Source organism: Cupressus sempervirens, chromosome 7 (assembly GCF_028749045.1).
Source record: "Cupressus sempervirens isolate cs-2001-9-10 chromosome 7, ASM2874904v1, whole genome shotgun sequence".
Taxonomy (NCBI): Eukaryota; Viridiplantae; Streptophyta; class Pinopsida; order Cupressales; family Cupressaceae; genus Cupressus; species Cupressus sempervirens.
This window is the reverse complement of record NC_143124.1, coordinates 841,949,125-841,969,307: the sequence shown is the minus strand read 5'-3', so window position 1 is coordinate 841,969,307 and position 20,183 is coordinate 841,949,125. Positions and strand designations below refer to the sequence as shown.

General features: G+C 32.2%; 1 protein-coding gene across 5 annotated transcripts in view; it reads left to right on the top strand.

The window, feature by feature from the left end:
- The first annotated feature begins 12,691 nt into the window (after window positions 1–12,691).
- The window catches only part of LOC149550028 (transcription factor RF2b-like), a 76,004-nt gene continuing 68,512 nt past the window's right edge, over window positions 12,692–20,183 (top strand). For 2 of the 5 annotated variants that reach the window (XM_089793197.1, XM_089793194.1), the window contains exons 1-3: window positions 12,706–13,250; window positions 13,793–14,574; window positions 15,673–15,805. In XM_089793197.1, coding sequence (XP_089649323.1) covers window positions 14,045–14,574; window positions 15,673–15,805 — 663 coding nt within the window. In that variant the 5' untranslated portion in view covers window positions 12,706–13,250; window positions 13,793–14,044. Of the gene's footprint in view, window positions 13,251–13,792; window positions 14,575–15,672; window positions 15,806–20,183 lie in introns of all 5 variants that reach the window. The other 3 variants (XM_089793196.1, XM_089793193.1, XM_089793195.1) reach the window with 3 other exon arrangements.

Sequence of the window (20,183 nt, the reverse complement as noted above, 5' to 3'; positions counted from 1 at the left end):
TGTAAGTGCAAAATTCTCTCACAAGGTAAGACCTAACAGTCTTAACCACCTTTAACAGGGCAGACCCCTCACAGGATATATCATCAAAAGTGATCAACATTGTAATCCTAACATATTAACTTTATTACTGTAGTAGTGAAGATTTGTGGGTATCATCCCCACCCCAATTTTACCTTCACCTTGGAGGGTTTTTGGGTAATTAAATCTTTATGTTATGTGCTTACATTTCATGCATATGATTGATAGATTAGATCTACATGTTACTACAATTTGATTTTACAAGTTATGTTATGCATGCATTAGATATGAGATGACAAATGTGGTGAACGCACTAAAGTTGTAAGAAAAGTTAAAAGTGTTACAAATCTTGATTTGCCCCCCCCTTAGTATCTTAGTTTCTCAATTAAGACTTCTAATAGTTGTTTGATCATTATATTAAGTGAAGAAGACAATTGAGTTGAAGTGTAAAAGAGATGCTTGATGAAAAACAAAATGCAGACTAAAACACTAAGCTTAATTGAGTGAATGTTTATAAGGTCAATGAAGAAGTCAAATTATAAGATTACAAAACTTAAGAGATAACTGAGCAAAAAATATCTGTTGAGTGATGGTAATGACTGAGCAAAGTAAAGAGAAGATAATTGTAGTAGCGACCAAACATTGTGAAGGCTGAACGAGACAAGAACAGTAGAGATATAGCTACTTAGTGATGACCAAGATGAAGAACATAGTAATGACCAAATGTCAACATTTTATCATTTTGTGAAAGAATTAAGATTTGAGGCCAACATAGTTAAATTAATGAATTGGGAAAAATGCATAAATGATAAGGATTAATGAGTTAGCATATTTAATGCATGAATTGAGTTTGTCCAATGATATAAAGTGAGGATTTAATGTGAAGTTTCTAGAAGTTTCAAGAAAGAAGAGGAAGGACTAAATGATGGACAAATTCAATGAATATGATCAAACCCTAAGATCTCTGATGATGTTTAAGCAACAAAAGATTAAAGCTATCTATTTAAGAAGACACGAGATGTTTTATGGTTGTTGATTGAGGAATTTATGAAGGATAAGTGAAGAACAAAGTAGCAGAGGAAAAGTGAGAAGTTGTGATAGAGTGATTGCTTGAAGGGTTGCCAAGTAGATTAGAGATTGAGAATGTGATAAAGTCTAATCAATGAACTAGAAATGAGTTGAATGGAGATTTGAATTTGCAAAATGAGTTGTATTTTATTAGATCAAACATAGTTGTTACCTTCTAACCATTGTGATAATAAAACCTTTAATCAAGGTTGATCTAATATTCATATTGTAAATCTCATAATCAAGGTGACATTCTAACGGAATGATCTAAAGACTCTACCAAGGCCACTCTTAATAGGGTGATTAAATCCTTTAATAGGGTCAAGCCTAACAATGTGTTTTGTAACCTTTAACGAGGTGCAATGCTTGCCCCTAGTTTACATTTTGTTATTATTGTCGAACTCTTTTAGGCCAATTTATGCTTGATGATTAGTAGCATTTTCTTCAGATTATTAGATATTGTTTCACACTTGGTTGATTTTATGATAAGACTACTTGGTACTAGTGACTTCATGTATGCATGATTATACCTTGATGATGATTATTACAATGATTTCAGATATTTGATGATGTTAGTTAGATAAATTATATTACGCATTTTCTTATGTATACTTATCCCATACTGAATGTGTATGGTTTGTGTGTATATTTTCTTTATGTATGATGTTTCTGATGCATTTAAGGAAGGAAGTCGTAGTCACCTGCTAGTCAGGATCTACACGATGCACCACTTCTTACCATTCCCTATTTAGTTTAGAATATATGTGTTTGTACATGCATGGATTTTATGCAAATTGCAAGTACCGAGTATCGACTTCCCTAAATTGCTAGGATAAGCGTACCTTATCGCAATATCTCAATGGCAAGAGAGAGGAGATAAATTCTTGAGTCCAAATCCTAACCTTTAAACCCATTTGTCTTAAAGGATTAAGACAAGTATCTAAGATGATTACCCTTCCAAATGCATCATATGATGTAAATTCGTGATTACAACCCTAGAGTTTGATCTTGTATGTGGTATTTTATGATGAGTTTTCATATTTTGTCTTATAGGTCTTTGGTGATTTTTCTATTAATTAAGTCAAATTAAAAGATTAATTAATGATTTAATTCAATGGAAAATTATTATGGTATTTTTAATATTTAATTATATTTGATTAATTGGAAAATTAATCAAATAAAAATAATTAAATTTAAAGAGAAAACTATGATCTAGTTTGAGAGCATAATAATATTTATTTAATTTAATAATAATATATTTAAGAGATCATTTTTAAATAAATGTTGAATATTATTACTTAAGTTATTAAATATTTTATCAATTAACGCTTTGAAAATAAATTAAAGAGTGAATTTTTTTTTATATTAAAGATATTTAAAATTACATAAAGTATGCATGAAATTTCGAAAAAAGATAGTAAAGAGTTAAAAAGTTGTGATCAAGGAGTTCCCTTAGGTGATCACATAATTAGTGCCCCAAATTTAGGAGAGAACTCCTTATTAGCATTTGAAGGTCCATTTTCTAAGGATCGAAAATTTTGGATGAGGAAAATTTTCAGATAGAAGGTTTTGAGAGAAGAGATTTCTCTTATAATCTTTGTGTGTTTGCGAATTAGCATCAAAACCAGGTAGATACTTGTGTTTTGTTCACCCAATTAATCATGTAATTTAATACTCCTATTTTCTTTGTGTCTGTGAATTGTTTATCAAAATTTTATTGTGACAAATCTTTCAATATTTTTATTTTGAAATTACTGGCATGCATATTGATTTCTTCTGTATACATGAGGAGTAAAAATATAATTAAAACCCTGGTTCTATAGATTCAAAGTTGTAAATTAAACTACGAAGGGTTTTGAAAGAAATGTAAATTTGATTAGTTTGTCATATTTTTTCCTATTAAAGTATTGATAGAAATTTTGTGTGTATATATATATATATATATATATATATATGTATGTATGTATGTATGTATGTATGTATGTATGTACATACATACATATATATATGTACATACATACATACATATATGTACATACATACATATATGTATATGTGTGTGTGTGTGTGTGTGTGTGTGTATTGAAAATTTGATTAGTTTGTCATATTTTTTCTATTAGAGTATTGATAAAATTTATATATATATATATATATATATATATACATATATATGTGTATATACATATGTATATGTATATATATGTACATATGTATATGTATATATGTATATGTATGTATGTATACATATATGTACATATATATACGTATAGATATGTATACCTACATATATGCGCGTGTGTGTGTGTATCTATATATACATATACATATATGTATATCTATATAATATATATATATATATATATATATATATATATATATATATATACATACATACATACATACATATACATATATGTATATATATATATATATATATATATATGTATACATATGTATACATATACATATATATATGTATACATATACATATGTATATATATATATATATATATATATATATATATACATATGTATACATATGTATACATATATATATGTATATGTATACATATGTATATATATATAATATATATTATATATATATATATATGTATACATATACATATATATATATACATATATATATATATATATATATATATATATATATATATATATATATATATATATATATATATATATATATAAAATTGAGTTTGGGAGAGGGGTTACACACACACACACACATACATATATATACATAAAATTGGGTTTGGGAGGGGGGTTGTTTTATTTAATATAAAATGATTATATATATAATAATAATAAACAAAGGAGGAGAGGTGGGCTTTACCCCACCTCCCCCCTTTTTTCTTACCTCTGACGGCATTGCTATTGACTGTAGGGTACTATGACAATAGTGGCCACAGGCTCCTATGACAGCCACATGACCCTAAAGACTGGCAGGCCCTAAGCGCATTATATCATGCATTTCAAAATGTTTTTTATAATTGTTTTAAATTATTTTAATGTTATTAAATTCAAATTGTAATTTATTTAAATTATTATTTATTAATAAATTTTATTAATATTTAATAATTTAATAAATATTAATATAGTTGTTTATTTTATAATTATTTATTAATTCAATTAAATTTAGTTTAATTAAGTGTGATTAATAATGAATATCGTTTAATGAAGTTTTAAATTTATTTTATTATTATTATTATTGATTTTAATAAAATTGTAATTATTTTATTTGAAAATCACTAATTATTATTTTAATAATTGAATAAATAATTATATTTAAATTATTTTGGAATAATTGACTTATAATCGAATAAGGGTAATTGTGCATTTTATTCAAATATAAGAAATGGGTTAATTTGTAAGGGTAAACTTTGAATCTCACCTACTTCAAACATACAATGAAACAAATACTTAAACCTTATTGTTAACTCAATTATGTGTTCTCAAAATCAAACCAAACTACAAAATTACACTGTTATTTGTATGTTGTCTATGTTTTGGGTTTGGGTTGACTAGAGTGTCGACTAGTTATAAGACATCTACCAGAGGCTTGGGAGTTCTATGTTTGTGGTATTATGATGATTTGAACTTGATCTTTTAAAACTCAACTATGGTAATGTGTTTGGTATGCACTATGATGAGTTTGGTTACATTGTTCATTATTGCTTTTAGTGTCCTTGTATGATTACGAGATAAATGGTATGACATACTTGTCTTGACCTTTGAGTCTTTGATTAGTTATGTTTGGGATACTCTCTAGTTGCTTGTAAAGAATTGAGGGATCATTGTGAATTATCTTTTGATGCTTCCAAGTCACTTGTACAAGACTGAGGGAAATACTATGATTCTTTGATTTGTGATTTTATGAGCTTAGGGTAGGTTATCTATATGTAAGGTCGAGAAATGGCTTGCAATGGAGGTCAGGGCCCAAAGTAGTTGCCAGGGTAACCCATTGTAAGTTGTTTAATAAGTGAAAACACTACACTAAATGAGAGTAAAATGAATCTAATACGAGTCTTTGTATGTTCTTGCCCATGCCTTGAGTGCTAGTACAAACTCAGATGGGAGTAGAGAGAATGCTTGGTTGCGACCATGCATCATTAGTATGCCTTGTCAGTACAAAAGGATACTAGTGCCACATAGAGTCACTAGGGGGCTAAGGTCAAGTTAGGCTACTAGAGTAACTCTAGCGTTGATTCGTGCGATGACACTTGCCCACTTACATAGTAGATTCCCTACGTGTCTTTGTTTGCCTCTAGGTCTAGATGTCAAGTTATCTTAAAACCTTTGAGTTAGATTACTTTTAGGGTTTTCTTGACATAGCTATTACTTTTGATTTTGGGATTGATATCTTGTTTGGGACTTGAGACTATCTCCTTAGTGCGGTGGGAGTGGACCTTTTTGGGTTACCATGAGGTCGGGTGGTAGTGCTTTTTACTCTTACCATTGAGATCCATCCATTGATGTCGTGATCAGAGTTCCTTGTCTGCATTTCCTTTCATTCTATCTTCGTATATTATGATGGATGATTTCACTTATTGTATTGTACTTTGTTTTATGGATTTGAAAGGGATGATGTAATCTATTTATATATATAAATGTATATTCTTTTAGCCTTTCATCCCCTGTAACATATACAATGGATGATTGTGCATTCCTAATTTTATTGCCAAGTGGCATTCAAAACAAATGTATATTATATAAGTGATATGAACTTGTAGTTGTACTTTCATGTGAATCTGTTATTTATTAGACTTAGTATTATTTAAATTTAGATGTGATTCAACATCTTGGGATCCTTAAGGAATGTAATACGTTATGTTTGTTTATTTATGGTTGGATGTTATTGCTTCCGCTACTTTATGATTGTTATGTATGTTATTCTTTAAAAAAAATGTTTGGCAAAATTAATAAAATTTTAGGTTCAATTTTTTGGATCCCTTGGCGAGGCGTTACATGAGGTTGGCTTTTAACTGAGTTCACTTCAGAAGAGTGAAAAGTGGTAGCATGTTACTTGGTGGTTTTTCCCAACATGGATTTCCATGTTAAATCCCTGTGTTATACTTGTGTAAATATTGTTTTATGATGCATGCTATTTACTATTATTTGTTTTTGTTATTCAACATATACTAAACAAAGAGCTAGTAATGAGATGAATGAGTTGGATTACTGATGGATTATTATATTGTCTAAGTAAATTTATGAGTTTGAATAAGTGGTATGAAGTTGTTAAAAGTTGAATTGGTACATCTGGACTTGAGGAAAATTGATTCACCCCTCCTCACAGTTATTTTAATCACTCTAACACTAAGAAGCATACCTATAAATAACCACATTTTTTTGAAAACTCCAAGCACATTCTTGATATAAGTTAAAATGTGCAACAAATATATAAAGGGTTTTCGTAGAATATACACAACTATAACATAGAAAATGTAAAAAAAAATAAGATTATTGTAGCTAGTAAATAATTTTCATATATCCTCAAGCATTGTCACCATCAATGACCATGGTTACATTACACAAGTAGGCTATAGAGGATCCCCATCGTTTCAAAAAATACATGGATAATATATTTACTAACAAAACCCTTGATGCCTTAATACAATGAGAGGATCTACATATATGTATGTAGTTGATCTTGTTTCCATTGTAATGAGTAAGGATAAAATAAATGTTTGCATTAAAGACCACTAGACAATGTGCAAATAATGAATTCAATAAAAACCAAAGACAATTGAAGGCATAGAACTTTAAGACCAAAATGCAAAAATATGCTCCAAGATTTAACTAACAAATTCCATAAACATTCTATTATTAGTATGAAATTGAAAATATCATATATAAAGAGGCCTTACCTAAATCAAAGAAAGATCGTAGAAAAGAAAATTGAAATAATCCAAAACAAAATATGTGTATCCTTTTAGAAGAGAAACCCCTAAAGCTTTAAAATGGTCAATACCAAAAAAATCGTTCCAAACAAGTCATAACTAATATTTGATGAGGATAATATTTACATAAAGATTAATTCAAATTTTACCAATATTTATGTTCAAATATACTTAGTTAATAATTTTACTTTCAAATAAATTTTCATATCAAAATAATGTAAAATAATTTTAAATAAATAATTTGCATAATTTTATTATCTGAGACATTAAAATAAAGTAACAATAATTCATGCATCAAGCTTGTGAAAGAGAAAATGAGCAATTTTTGAACACAATGACAATAGCCAATATAAATAATAATAAAATAATAGAAAATTGTCTAACCATTCTCCACATAAAAGAGAGGGATATTGAAATAATGAGTGTTGCACACATTGCATAATATTGTTATATTACATTATTTTATTTTATTATGTAATGTTGCACCTATTTAGACATGCAACATGTAAAGATTCCCATGGGATATTCTTGATGAGTTGTATTGTAACAATGTGATAATATTTGATGTAATTATTTAATATTGGAAAAAAGAATTAAACGACCAATATTAAATGTGGGGTCAATGGGTTAGACAACACATGATTTTAGCACGTGGTTTATGTAATAACACTTGGTGATTTTGTGGGACTTGCTACTATATAAGTAGCCATGACGGTAGTTGTAGAGAGAAGACAGAAGGCAAAAATGGAAAGAGTCGAGTGAGAGAAAGTTTAATAGGTTAGCCAAAGGGAGCATTTGTGAAGGTTGGAAGCATGACATGGGATGCGTGGATTCACGCTTGTTCACATGGATTGCTTGGTAGTGGCTATGACTTTGAAGGCTTTCATGGTTGTATTGCAATGGTATTTTTGATGAATAATGCATGGTGATGGATGCTTTTGGAGGTTGAGTTTTTTCCTCAATGAGAGTTTCCCAAGGTATATCTTGTGTCACAATTTTTGTGGGTATGTTGTCTAGTCTCTTGCATGTAGATATTAATTACATATTTATTTCAGATCTATTATGAGTTATGTGGAAACAATTATATTATTTGTTGCAAGTTTCCTTACAAGTGGTATCAAAGCTATGGTTTTATTATTATAACCCAAGATTGAATCTATGGGAGTGCACGAAGGATAAAAGAAATGACAAGATATATAAGTTGTTTATTGTAGATTTGAGAGTTTTGGATTTGTTATTATGATGAGATTTTGGTATGTGAAATTGTTGGACAAAAGAATTTTTTGGATGTTTCATTTAAATGAGGGTTTTTAGGGGGGAGCTTGCAGAGATGACCTCCCGTGTAAAAATAGACCTCACCATTGGTTTCAAGTTGATGTTTCCATAAATTTTGATATATAATATACCCAAGTTTGACCATGCTTAGAGGAAATGAAAGAGTTTTTTAGTTTTACCCTGTAATGGAGAGAATTTTCGTCACCTAAAAAAAATATTGCAGTAAAAATGGTAAAAAGACTCTTGATAAAACGGTCATAACTTTTTCTTAGGATATTAGATTTTAGACTTCTTATATGCGTTGGAAAGCTAATTCAAAACACTACAACTTGGTGTAGGTTTGGTTCTGCGATTTTAACATTGTCAGATGTTAAGAGCCCGAAAGTCAGATGTTGTTTATTTTGACCACAAATTATGACATAACTTAGGCATATGGAGTTAGATTTTAGACTTTGAGTAGTCAACAAAAATCTCTTGGAGAGCTCTACACATTGGTTCATATTTGACATGGTTTATTTGGTGACATAATAATCTAAACATTTTATGATATATATTGACTATGGTAATATTGTAAGTTTATGACATTGTATGTTTGGAGATTTAAGATTTGATGTCATTATATACTCAGTTCATATTTTAAATTGGTCTCATGATGATATGGTTATTAGTGTTTGATTTGGATATGGATGATGACTTGTTGGATCTACAAGTTGTGCAATGTTGTAACCAGTCTATACTTACAAGTTGCATTTATAGATTGGTTATGGGTTGTCTTTGCCCATTGATCTTTCATTATTGGTAGATATTTAGATTGGTGACTTGAATTTGAGTTCTTTATGTCCTGAGTCACATGATTTGTTGATTTTTTCTTCATGTAAAAGGGATGAGATTTTGTTACCAAGTACAATCATGATAGAGGATTGTGGTTTACTATTTAATGCTAATATTTTGGACACTTTGAGAGTTAGTTGCTCAATTCATTGATGTGATCATGGTACCATGGATTTTAGTATGACATGATTGGATATATAGGTACATTCTTGATGTTCATTGGTTTGGATTATTGACTTGGTTATGGTGGTATATATATCTTCTTGGTTGAGGATCATGGTTATTTGGTTTCTTTTTAGGAGCTCATGATGTGCACTTTGAGGTCTTTGATGGTTTGATGTCTTGATTGATTCTCATGGTTAGAGGATGGTTTTTTCATCATGTGTCATGGATAGCGGATACATGATTTAGTGGGAGCTTGTGATAGTGATGAGGTGATAGTGTAAGATTAGTTCCTGGTTTAGTTTGTATCTTCTTGAGTCAAGAGATCTTGGTTTCACTTGGTACTGACTCTTTGGTTGTGTGAGTGTAGATCTGGAGGATCTTCACATAAGAGATGAATTTTATGATGCCATGGGTTACTCGATACCACGGTTGAGTGAGAGTTCTTGGAATTGCTATAACGATTGAGTGTTTGCAGATGTTGGCGATTTGTCTTAGATCCTGTTGCTACATAAACACCTTTGACATTTGCATGATGCACTTGTTATCTTCATGGTGTGTGAAGATAGTTAGATTTTGAGGACTCATGGGGTTCTTGGTTATCTTTATGGTGTGTGGAGATGGTTGCATCTTGAGGACTTATAGGGTTCTTGGTAAAGATGTGGTTTATGCTTTCATTTGACATGTTATCCTTGGTGTTAGGATGGTTTCATTATTATGTCATGGTATACTCTTGATACACATTTAGAGTTTTGACATGTTATAGTACATTCATATGGAGCGTGTTATCTCATTGGTTGAGATGGTTAGATCATGTTGTCGTGTTTATGTTCCTGTGGCCATGGTTGGACCTTTGACATTGATCTTGGTTTAGTTTTTTGGTATTGAGTATATTGATCATAAGTTGGATATTTTATGATATTGCTATGTTGCATTTGGAGTTGGCATGGATTGATTGGTTACAGGTGCTTATGGATACTTAAAGATAGTGGTGATATTGACATCTCTTTGATTAGAGAAGTATTTGTTAGGACGATTGATGCTTTCACCAGGAAGTCCAAGGGGCATTCACCTGATATGGACTTGAGAGGAGATTGTTCTTAGATGAGTCTTGGTTGGAGACTTGGATATCTTGATGAGCATTCTCATTCTCCGCTCTTGGTCTATTCGGCGATTTTTCTACTTGAGAGGTATAACCCATTGTTTCTCTCAAGTGCAGTTTTGGAGGGTTCATTTGAGAGATGGTTTAGCATTGGTTACCTCCATTTACATATGTTGTTATGTTGGTTGAGTTTGGGAGATAGTTTTATATTGGGCATTTTTCTTGGATTAGGAATGATATATGAGTTTGATCTTCTTGTGAGAGGCTTACATCCATAATTAGTTATATGGTATGGTATGGGTGTTGGTGAGGCTTTTTGGTTGGAGTTTTATGGAAGATATCATACTTGCACAATTTACATCTAGAGGTGTGTGTAGAATGACATGATACAGGTTATGATTTGCATGGTTTATCTTTGGTCTTGGTTATCTTCTCGGATGTTTCATTTTTCTTACATTGGATTTGAGATTGATTATAAATTGTAATAACTAGTTTGTGCTCATGTATTTCATGTGAGAGACGACATGGTTATTCCTTTATCTCTTTCCTTTGTTGGTTGTGGGGAGCTTGGGAGACTGTTGGAGTTTTTTTTATGGGAGTTGTTCTTGCAAGTTATTGGTTTATGTGTTGTGGATGTCCTTGAGACTACATGGATTCATTTATTTGAGATGTTGTGAGTGGATTTGTTATATATTTGACATTATCTTTTGTAGTGGGAGCTTCTTGGTATATATATGGCAGGTATTGCTCTTAAGGCTTGTGATTACAAGTTACAAATTGGATATGTTAATGATGTGAGATTCACTTGGTACACCTTTAGAGGTATGGATAGTTGGATGGGTTTGACACTAGCTATGGGTGCTATTTCAGTTATGGATATTTTGACAACTATAGATACATAAGATTAGCTTTGGATCAAGTTTTTGTGCTTGACATTTCAATTGGTACATGATTTTATGATCTAATATAACAAGTTAGGTGGATTTCTCTTTGGATGGCTTCTATGTATGTCCGGTGGTAGTGATATAATAGAAGGTGGCTTCATTCATGTTTGAGATGCTAGATACTTCGATTTTGTTGTAGGTACCAGGATGGAGCACATGGTGTACTTTGATCCATGATGGTGGATGTGCTGGGACAGAGTATTCCCTTATTTATTTATGTGGCTATAGATTGACCCTATGCAATGTATACAACAAGTGGGAGATTGTTGAGATAATGGGTGTTGCACATATGCATAATATTGTTGTATTATATTATATTATTTTATTATGTAACGTTGTACCTATTTGGACGTGCAACATGTAAATATTTTCACGAGATATTCTTGACAAGTTGTATTGTAAAATTGTGATAATATTTGATGTAATTATTTAATATTGGAAAAAAGAATTAAATGTCCAATATTAAATGCGAGGTCAATGGGTTAGGTAGCACATGGTTTATGTAATACTACTTGGTAGTTTTGTGAGACTTGTTACTATATAAGCAACCACAAGGGTAGTTGTAGAGAGAAGACAAAAGATAAAAAAAAAAAGAGTCGAGCAGGACAAGGCTTGACAGACTAGCCAAGGGAACATTTATAAAGGTTGGAAGCATGACATAGGATGTGTGGATTTATGCTTGTTCAAATGAATTGCTTGGTAGTGATTATGACTTTGAAGGCTTCCATGGTTGTATGGCAATGATATTTTTGCTGAATAATACATAGTGATAGATGCTTTTGGAGGCTGAGTTTTTTCCTCAATGAGAGTTTCCTAGGGCATATCTTGTGTCACCATTTTCGTAGATATATTGTCTATTCTCTTGCATGTGAATTTTAATTACATATTTATTTCAGATCTATTATAGGTTATGTGGAAATAGTTATATTCTTTGTTACAAGTTTCCTTAAAAGAGATTAACAATTATCTCCACCTATATAATACAATAAATTTTAAATTTCATACAACATTTCAAATTGTAAATAATGAGAATTAGTATTTTTAAAATATACACAAGTCAATGACAAGAAAATACATTTTTCCCATCATACAATTTTACTTCTATCACATCCAACATCTTCTATTTTCTAATATGTACACTTGCACTGCTATTAAATTTAAAAATAAAATAAAAAGTAAAGAACATTGTAACAATTTTTAAATCGTAGCTATATGACAGGGCTTACAATTTTTAGTAATGATCTTAAAAAACTTATAACTTTCTGTGATATACCCGTAATTAGAGGGTGTTCTGACCAATAGGAGACATCTTTCTTATTATTACACAATTTTCCTCCCACAATGCCCAACATCTTCTTAGCCTTGTCACGTGACATTTTGTATGATTTCCCAGAGCTCCCTTAAAAATCAATCAGCTTGATGAGAACTTTTAAAAATGATGGGCTGCATCTGATTCCCGATTCACACGATCGGACCTTACATCTCTGATGGAGTCATATTACAAGAACTGATCTTCTTCAATAGCTTTTTGCATGCATTTATTTTATGCCTGCCTATATTCAAGCTTCACCTAATTTATCCAGTCGCTTGCCATCCCATTAATTCCAGTTCTTCTCCTTTTGACTCTGGATTCTTCTTTTCATCTCTCCCATTCCGATGTATATTCGTTCATTACCTACATTCCTTCCTGTCATGTCAGATTTCTCATAAAATTCCTATTGAAGCCAATACATGTGGTTGGTATTCTTTCCTGCTGCAGTTTATCTTGTTATGCAAGCCAACAGAAGCAATGTAAGACGCTTCTGCTTCTGTTGGGTACATTACATGCTCACATGTAAAAAATAGCGGTCTTAAGCTTCGGAGCAATTTGGAGGTCCGAGGCATTCAATTCTTCTCGTCTGCCAGCAGCTTCTTGTACTTGCATTAATTGTAGGCTTTAGCTCATTTAGTTATGTCGATGAGACTTGGGTGTTTCTATAGTCATTCATTTGTATGTGTTTTTAGTGGATTGATTGTGTTTGATATTGAATTTTCGTAGGTAAAGTTATGTCTGATATTGAAATTCATGGGTAAAATAATGTCTGATATTGAATTATTGTGGATTTCATGAGCATTTTGAATTTATCTCAGCTGTATGCGTTCATGCATTGTTGATTCATGTTATTATTTTATGTTGGTATCAGACGTTTTAAGGGTTTTCCACCGGGTTTTACTGCGTGGATTCTCACCGATAGATCTATTGATGTATATTAAGGCTGAAAATTCAAGTCGTCTTTATTGCTGATTGCGTCTTACAGTTTATTTAATGTTTACAAAGATGCCAGATACAGAGTCTTTGGCTAGATGTGCTGATGCTTATTTAGATTGTGCATTTTGAGATTTGTGTGGGTTTTAGAGTTTTGAATTTTGCTTCATGTGGTTATGGTTGGATCTTTTAATTTTCCTCATGGCTTGGAATGGTTGACTTGCAGCATTTCCTGTCTCGAGTGGAGGGCTAAAGTGATGGAAGGTGCATTTTGTGGAGCTTTTAGTTTGATGATTCATATACCAATTTGATTCCCAAAATTGGGGACGTATATGATTTTGTGAATTGCTATTTTAAGGTAAGGTATAAGCTAGACATCACAAATTAGTACAGTGATATTGAGAGGGAAACCGATCTTACTAAGTGAAACATATTCAGAAAATCATCCTGGTACAATATTTGGCCAGAGCCTGTAAAAATGAATGGACCGACCCACACTTCCAGCATGGATGTTAACAAAATGCCTGAAAATCCTGCTCGAAGATGTACCCACAGAAGAGTTCAGTCAGAATTGGCATTTCGTCTACCTGATAATATTGATATCGGGTTAGTTGGAACTGAAACGCCTACCCTCTCTGATGAAATGGGTGAAGATTTGTTGCCCATGAAGACGGATGTGAATAAAACTGAAAATGATTGTTTGGTTCAAGAAGGAGATATGAATATTAATACTACCGGAGTTTCCAATCATTGGAGAAGCTTGTCTGTAGATGACGATGCAATGTGGGGATCGAAAGATAAGGCTAGTTTTGGAACAGCAGATGGTTATGGGGCAGTTGAAGTTTCTCCAGACCATGGCCGATCTCGGCATCGGCACAGCTATTCTATGGACGGAGCAACGTCATCGCTCTCAGATCAACTGTTTTCAGAAATGCCAGAGTTAAAGAAAGCAATGACTGCTGAAAAGCTTGCAGAACTAGCAGCTGTGGATCCTAAGAAAGCGAAGAGGTCTCATGCTTCTTATCTTATTTCTATACTATCTAAAACTTTTTTCTCACACTTCCGATGTTTTAGAATGTATATAGTAATATATGTGATTCCAGTATATGGATATGTCTATCAGATAGACACATTGTCTGAATTTTCTATGTTTAAAGTTTGAAAACACCTTTATCTGTCGTTTTTCTGCAAGTATTCAGGTTGAAGCCCTAAAACTATTTCAGCTTAAGCAACCTAAGTTATTTTTCTCCTTTTTATCCTGATTACAAACATATGATAAATATAACATCTGCAAACAATAACATTCAAGCCTTTTCTTTTTTTGAAAGAGTAGTTTGCATCTTCCCTTCTCGCGTATTCGCCATCAAGCAAAGAAACTATACCTGCCTTTCTGTGTTTTAAAGCTTTATTTTAGTGTGTCTAACTCCAATTTTAGGTCAATATCAATCTGAAGGCCATCCTTTTTGTTGTACAGTTGGAAATTGTATAGCGTGGTTTGAAATTAGAATCTTCCTGTTGTGGGTATTAGAAATGACACCATGGGTTCTGCATATTTTAGCACTGCTTAGCAGCTAGAATTTCCAAACACGTTCCCTATTTTGGGTCGGGATACATGTTCCTGCTGCATGCAATGCGGTATTCTGTTAGTAGCTTTCAAAGATCTCGTCAGAGTTGGGGAAGCTATTGTGCTTATGATTAAATTAAACTCTTTGGTATTAAGAAATGTGACTCTGAGTCCGTAACTATAAATAATGAAACATTTTAATGCCAATATTTCATAATTCGCTGTGGGTAGCGGAACTGTATTGAAGCTTTTCCGATGAGGATTATATAATAACAATAAAATGCTTTTAATGCTGTTTTTTATTTGTTATTTGTTGTGTTTTATGTTTCATTTTTCCTTGATTTATACAAGATATCAACAATTTTTAAAATCTTCTTAAACTTCTGTCCATTGCTTTTTATTGGTAGGCATTCATGCTTGCTACATGTTTGCATGTCTTTATGTGCCCTCTAGGTTGAGGGAGATGGTGGTATCTGCTTTGATTTTCTTATGGTTATGTTACATGTATATGGTAATATAATGTTGAAAAGCTATGTTTATAGGATTCTGGCAAATCGGCAATCAGCAGCTCGATCAAAGGAACGGAAGACACGATATATATCAGAATTAGAGCAAAAAGTGCGAACACTACAGGCAGAAGCAACTACCCTTTCAGCACGGCTTACGCTATATCAGGTGAACACAATTTGCTAAACTTTTCTATCTATTATATATGTAATATTTACTTTTTTTATTTATCACTTGCTCTGCATTTATGAGATACATAATAGAAGGACTAATACTGAATACAAATCAGAGAGGCCCTGTTTTGCATATGCTAGTACTTTTAGGTTAAATTTTCTTTGTTCAAGGTAGCCATGCTTTATGTAGATACAAAACAAATGGATGTATTCATACGCAGAGTATTTGTGTATCAACTTTTTGGTGATAATATTATGTGCTGCCATTGCGGCCATTTTTATTGACTTCATAGCAGAGAGTAGTTATTTTATTCTTATTAGATCAGGATGAAGTTGCATTTCAACACATTCTTATTAGATCAAGATAGAGCTGCCTTACCAAGGCATAATACAAGGGTTGCCTTGCTAATAAATCACTATTTGTGTCCAAAACAATGATATCTTAAATGGCAGTTTGCAGTTGTTCTCTAATCTTTGAGATATCATGAAAACTAAATAAAGTAATCAACCTAGTAGCCCTAGGATACAAGTGCTGCCTCACTAAGGGATCACCATTTGTGTGTGAAACAATGATATCTTAATCGGCAGTTGTCATACTCTAATGTTTGAAATGGGGTGAAATAGGTAAGGCAATCAACCTAGTAGCCCTAGTAATTCCTCCAAACATATTGTTGTAAGCATCAACTTATCTAATTGAAGGGGCCAAGCACCTCAAGTGAGGGTAAAAGAAGGTAGATAGGAAATCATCTGAGATTCTGTTTAAGAGTCTATTCACAGATTTCATGTCAGACACAATAACTGATAATAAAAATACTCTACATTCTCCTCTTTGTAAAGAGAACAAAGATGGCAAATCTTAACCCATCGTGATGATTATGGATTGTCTCAATTTGTAATTAGTGGAATCGATCAACAACTTGCCTGGGGAAATTCCCAAGCCATGCAACCAAAGGTGACTGGCATGGTTTGGTTTGATCACAAAGTCATTTATAAAACATTCTCAACATGGAATCCCATCTGTGGGCTAAGAGGTTATGGAAGATGTCCAACTGAGCCAATTGTATTGTTTGCTCTATATCCTCTTTTACAGCTATACTGATTAAAATTTTGGATGAACTATTGTCGAGGAACATCTAAGGAGCATTAAATGGAGGAAACCAATTCATAGAGATGCTAAGTTACGAGTTTGAGTTCGGGTTTGAAGAACTGGTTCACTGTTACAGCAAAATCTTGAAATGGGGTGTGGGTTCTTTAGTACAAAAACAGGTAAAAATTATACACACACATACAGATATACATACATACATACATATACACACACACACACACACACATATGTATATATGTATATACATACATACATGTATTTGTGTATGTATGTATGTATAAATAGACATACATACATACATACACACATACATGTACGTATGTATGTATATATACATATGTATGCAGCCTAGAAAAATGAATTAAGATTAGAATCCTTCTTAGTATCATAAAAACAACAAAAACACTATAAACTTGTAATCTTAGCATCATATCTGTTATCAACACCAAAATAATAAAACAATATTGAGTTCAAGTATATCATTGTTTAGACTTTCAAAAATTAGAATTTTATGCTAAGTTTCAATCATCTAATGGATTATTTAAATCTTTATCTTCTTCTTCTTCATCTATTGCATTAGTTAGTTCACACACATTGTCAATGTTATTGGGATCAACTGCACTGATAACATTCTGACTTTCCAAATTGTCCAACGCTTATTGCTTTTTCATTGTACAAAGAGCTTGTTTGTTTTTAATTAACATCCTACTTGAAAAATTAACAAGTAACTGGCAACTCCATTTGCCTATTGAAGATGTTATTTAATGTTTCAAATATGATTATCACTATACAAAGCTTCCAATTATTCAGACAGGGGTCATTATCAGCAATTGGATTTAAAAATTTCACTTGAAGAAATCTTGAGGGCTAGTTTAATTTGATGTAATAAATATTTGAACTTCATCAAATTTTGTTTTGTAATGTTAAAAACTTTTATTCAGATTCTGTAATAATTGTTTTCTGCACTAAATTATAGAATGTTCCCAATGGAACTGTACCTGGTTTGCACTCGGTCTACCTGGGAGGAACCAACCTGCTTGGGTTCAAACTCAAGTGGAACCCAAAAGGGAACCAGGACCGGGATCAAGAACCAGCTCGAAATTCGCACGGTTCAAAGGGCCAAGGGGAGAACTGGGTAATTAAGTAGATATGTCAATAAATGGGGTTGCTCTTCAAATAATAGAAACATCGCTTCCTCAAATGCGAGTATCCCTCTTACTTTTGAGGTTGAAATGGCATAGGAATTGAACCTATGAAGAGAAAAGATGAGCTTGAAGATATTTTTCAATATGAATGGGTTAGGTAACAAATTTTAACTTGGACAATTCCCTTCAGAGTGGTTAGTTGCAATGAATTTTCTTGAAGCACCACAATCTCATCCATTTGAGAGCATACCCAATCATTATACCTTATTTTGGGTCCTCATTCTTATAACGACTTTAGAATTTTAGGTTTTATGATTATGTTCAAGAGATTTATCCTCTAGGGGATATCTTGGAAATGAAACAAATCAATGGTACTGTGTAACAAAAAGGGAAGAGAATGGCATGCAAAGCTGCAGTTGAGAATCAAACTTTTAATTGAGAGATAGGTTTGTGAATTGGAGCTCCAAATTTTTTTTTGCAATTTTCACATGCTCATAGGAGAATTTGAACTTGGAAAGGTGCTGATGATGATGATTTTTTTTGATGTTAACCCACAAGTTGGTATAATGACTAGTCCACAGAAATAAGAAAGTTTATATGGCCAAGCAAACCTTTAGGGAGATGAGAAGGGCCACACTGTCAATGATGAGTGGTACAATATAAATATGTTTTAATATACAGCCATCATCAACAAACGTGTTCTATTGAAGGAAATTGTCAAGTACACCTATGTAAATCTCAAAGAGATTTTTCAAGAAAGTATGGCTTATTTGATTTCAATGGTGCACTTGATAGTCAAATGTTCCTGAGTAGTTGAAAATTGATCGTGAGTGCCCTAGGGCCTTGTGTAGCAGTGATAACTATCTTAGAATAACAGTAGCATGCAACCTCATAAACACTAAATGTCCAAGAGGACAAAGACAAGTTAAGATCTACAATGCAGCAAATTTTTTGTAGTCCCTTGACAGGTCTCCTCAATGATAGCTGAGAGAGTAAATATGCAATCAATATTGCAGAATACTGTCATGAAGTCTTTGATTGATTTTTTATTCTAACTGTTCATAAGCCTCATTTCCAGACTTGTTATTGGGTCTGAATTATGACCTGTCATTTGTTTAGATGAATGAAATATTTTAGCACAGAAATAAACTAAACATTGCAATTGTTCAAGATTGTTGTTTCAGAATGAGCACAAAATAATGCTTTGCAGTTCTAATTTATTATTGCATAATAAGTATGAAATATAACAACTTAAATCTAACCTGTAATTCCCAAATGAAGATATCAATACCTCCTCATTCATATACACAGATCATTATAAATATATCATACAACCAGACACTAATAATGCGGAAGTCTGGTCAAAATATAGAGATAGATCTTTATTTGTCTAATACCCATAGCAAACAGATTAGAGGGCCACAATTTAGTGCATACAAGTCTGGTTCTTGATTGTAAAGCTGCTGTAGTCTGATGACATAAGTTGATAGAGATGAGCGCCTTTAACCTCTACAATTTCTTCAACAGTGAAAATTTATTATGCTTTAGTTGATTCTGATTAACAGATGGTTGTTCAGATAGAGTTTTTCATCCTAGCTGTGATCTCTCGCACTGGGGATTCCATCTCAACCTAGGCGCACCCTGAGCAGGGACCAAATAGACTAAATTCTGTGATGCTGAAAGAAGATCAAGATCCCTTTACATAGACATCATATTGATATTTATATAGGTTGGTCCAAGATAAAATGCATCATTTATTTTCAACTTGCCCATATCAGCCTAAAACAGTAATATTTATTATTTAATTTATTATGCTTTAGTTGATTCTGATTAACAGATGGTTGTTCAGATAGAGTTTTTCATCCTAGCTGTGATCTCTCGCACTGGGGATTCCATCTCAACCTAGGCGCACCCTGAGCAGGGACCAAATAGACTAAATTCTGTGATGCTGAAAGAAGATCAAGATCCCTTTACATAGACATCATATTGATATTTATATAGGTTGGTCCAAGATAAAATGCATCATTTATTTTCAACTTGCCCATATCAGCCTAAAACAGTAATATTTATTATTTTTAGAAATATGCCCTATCTTTCTACCAGTTCATGCATATATGTCC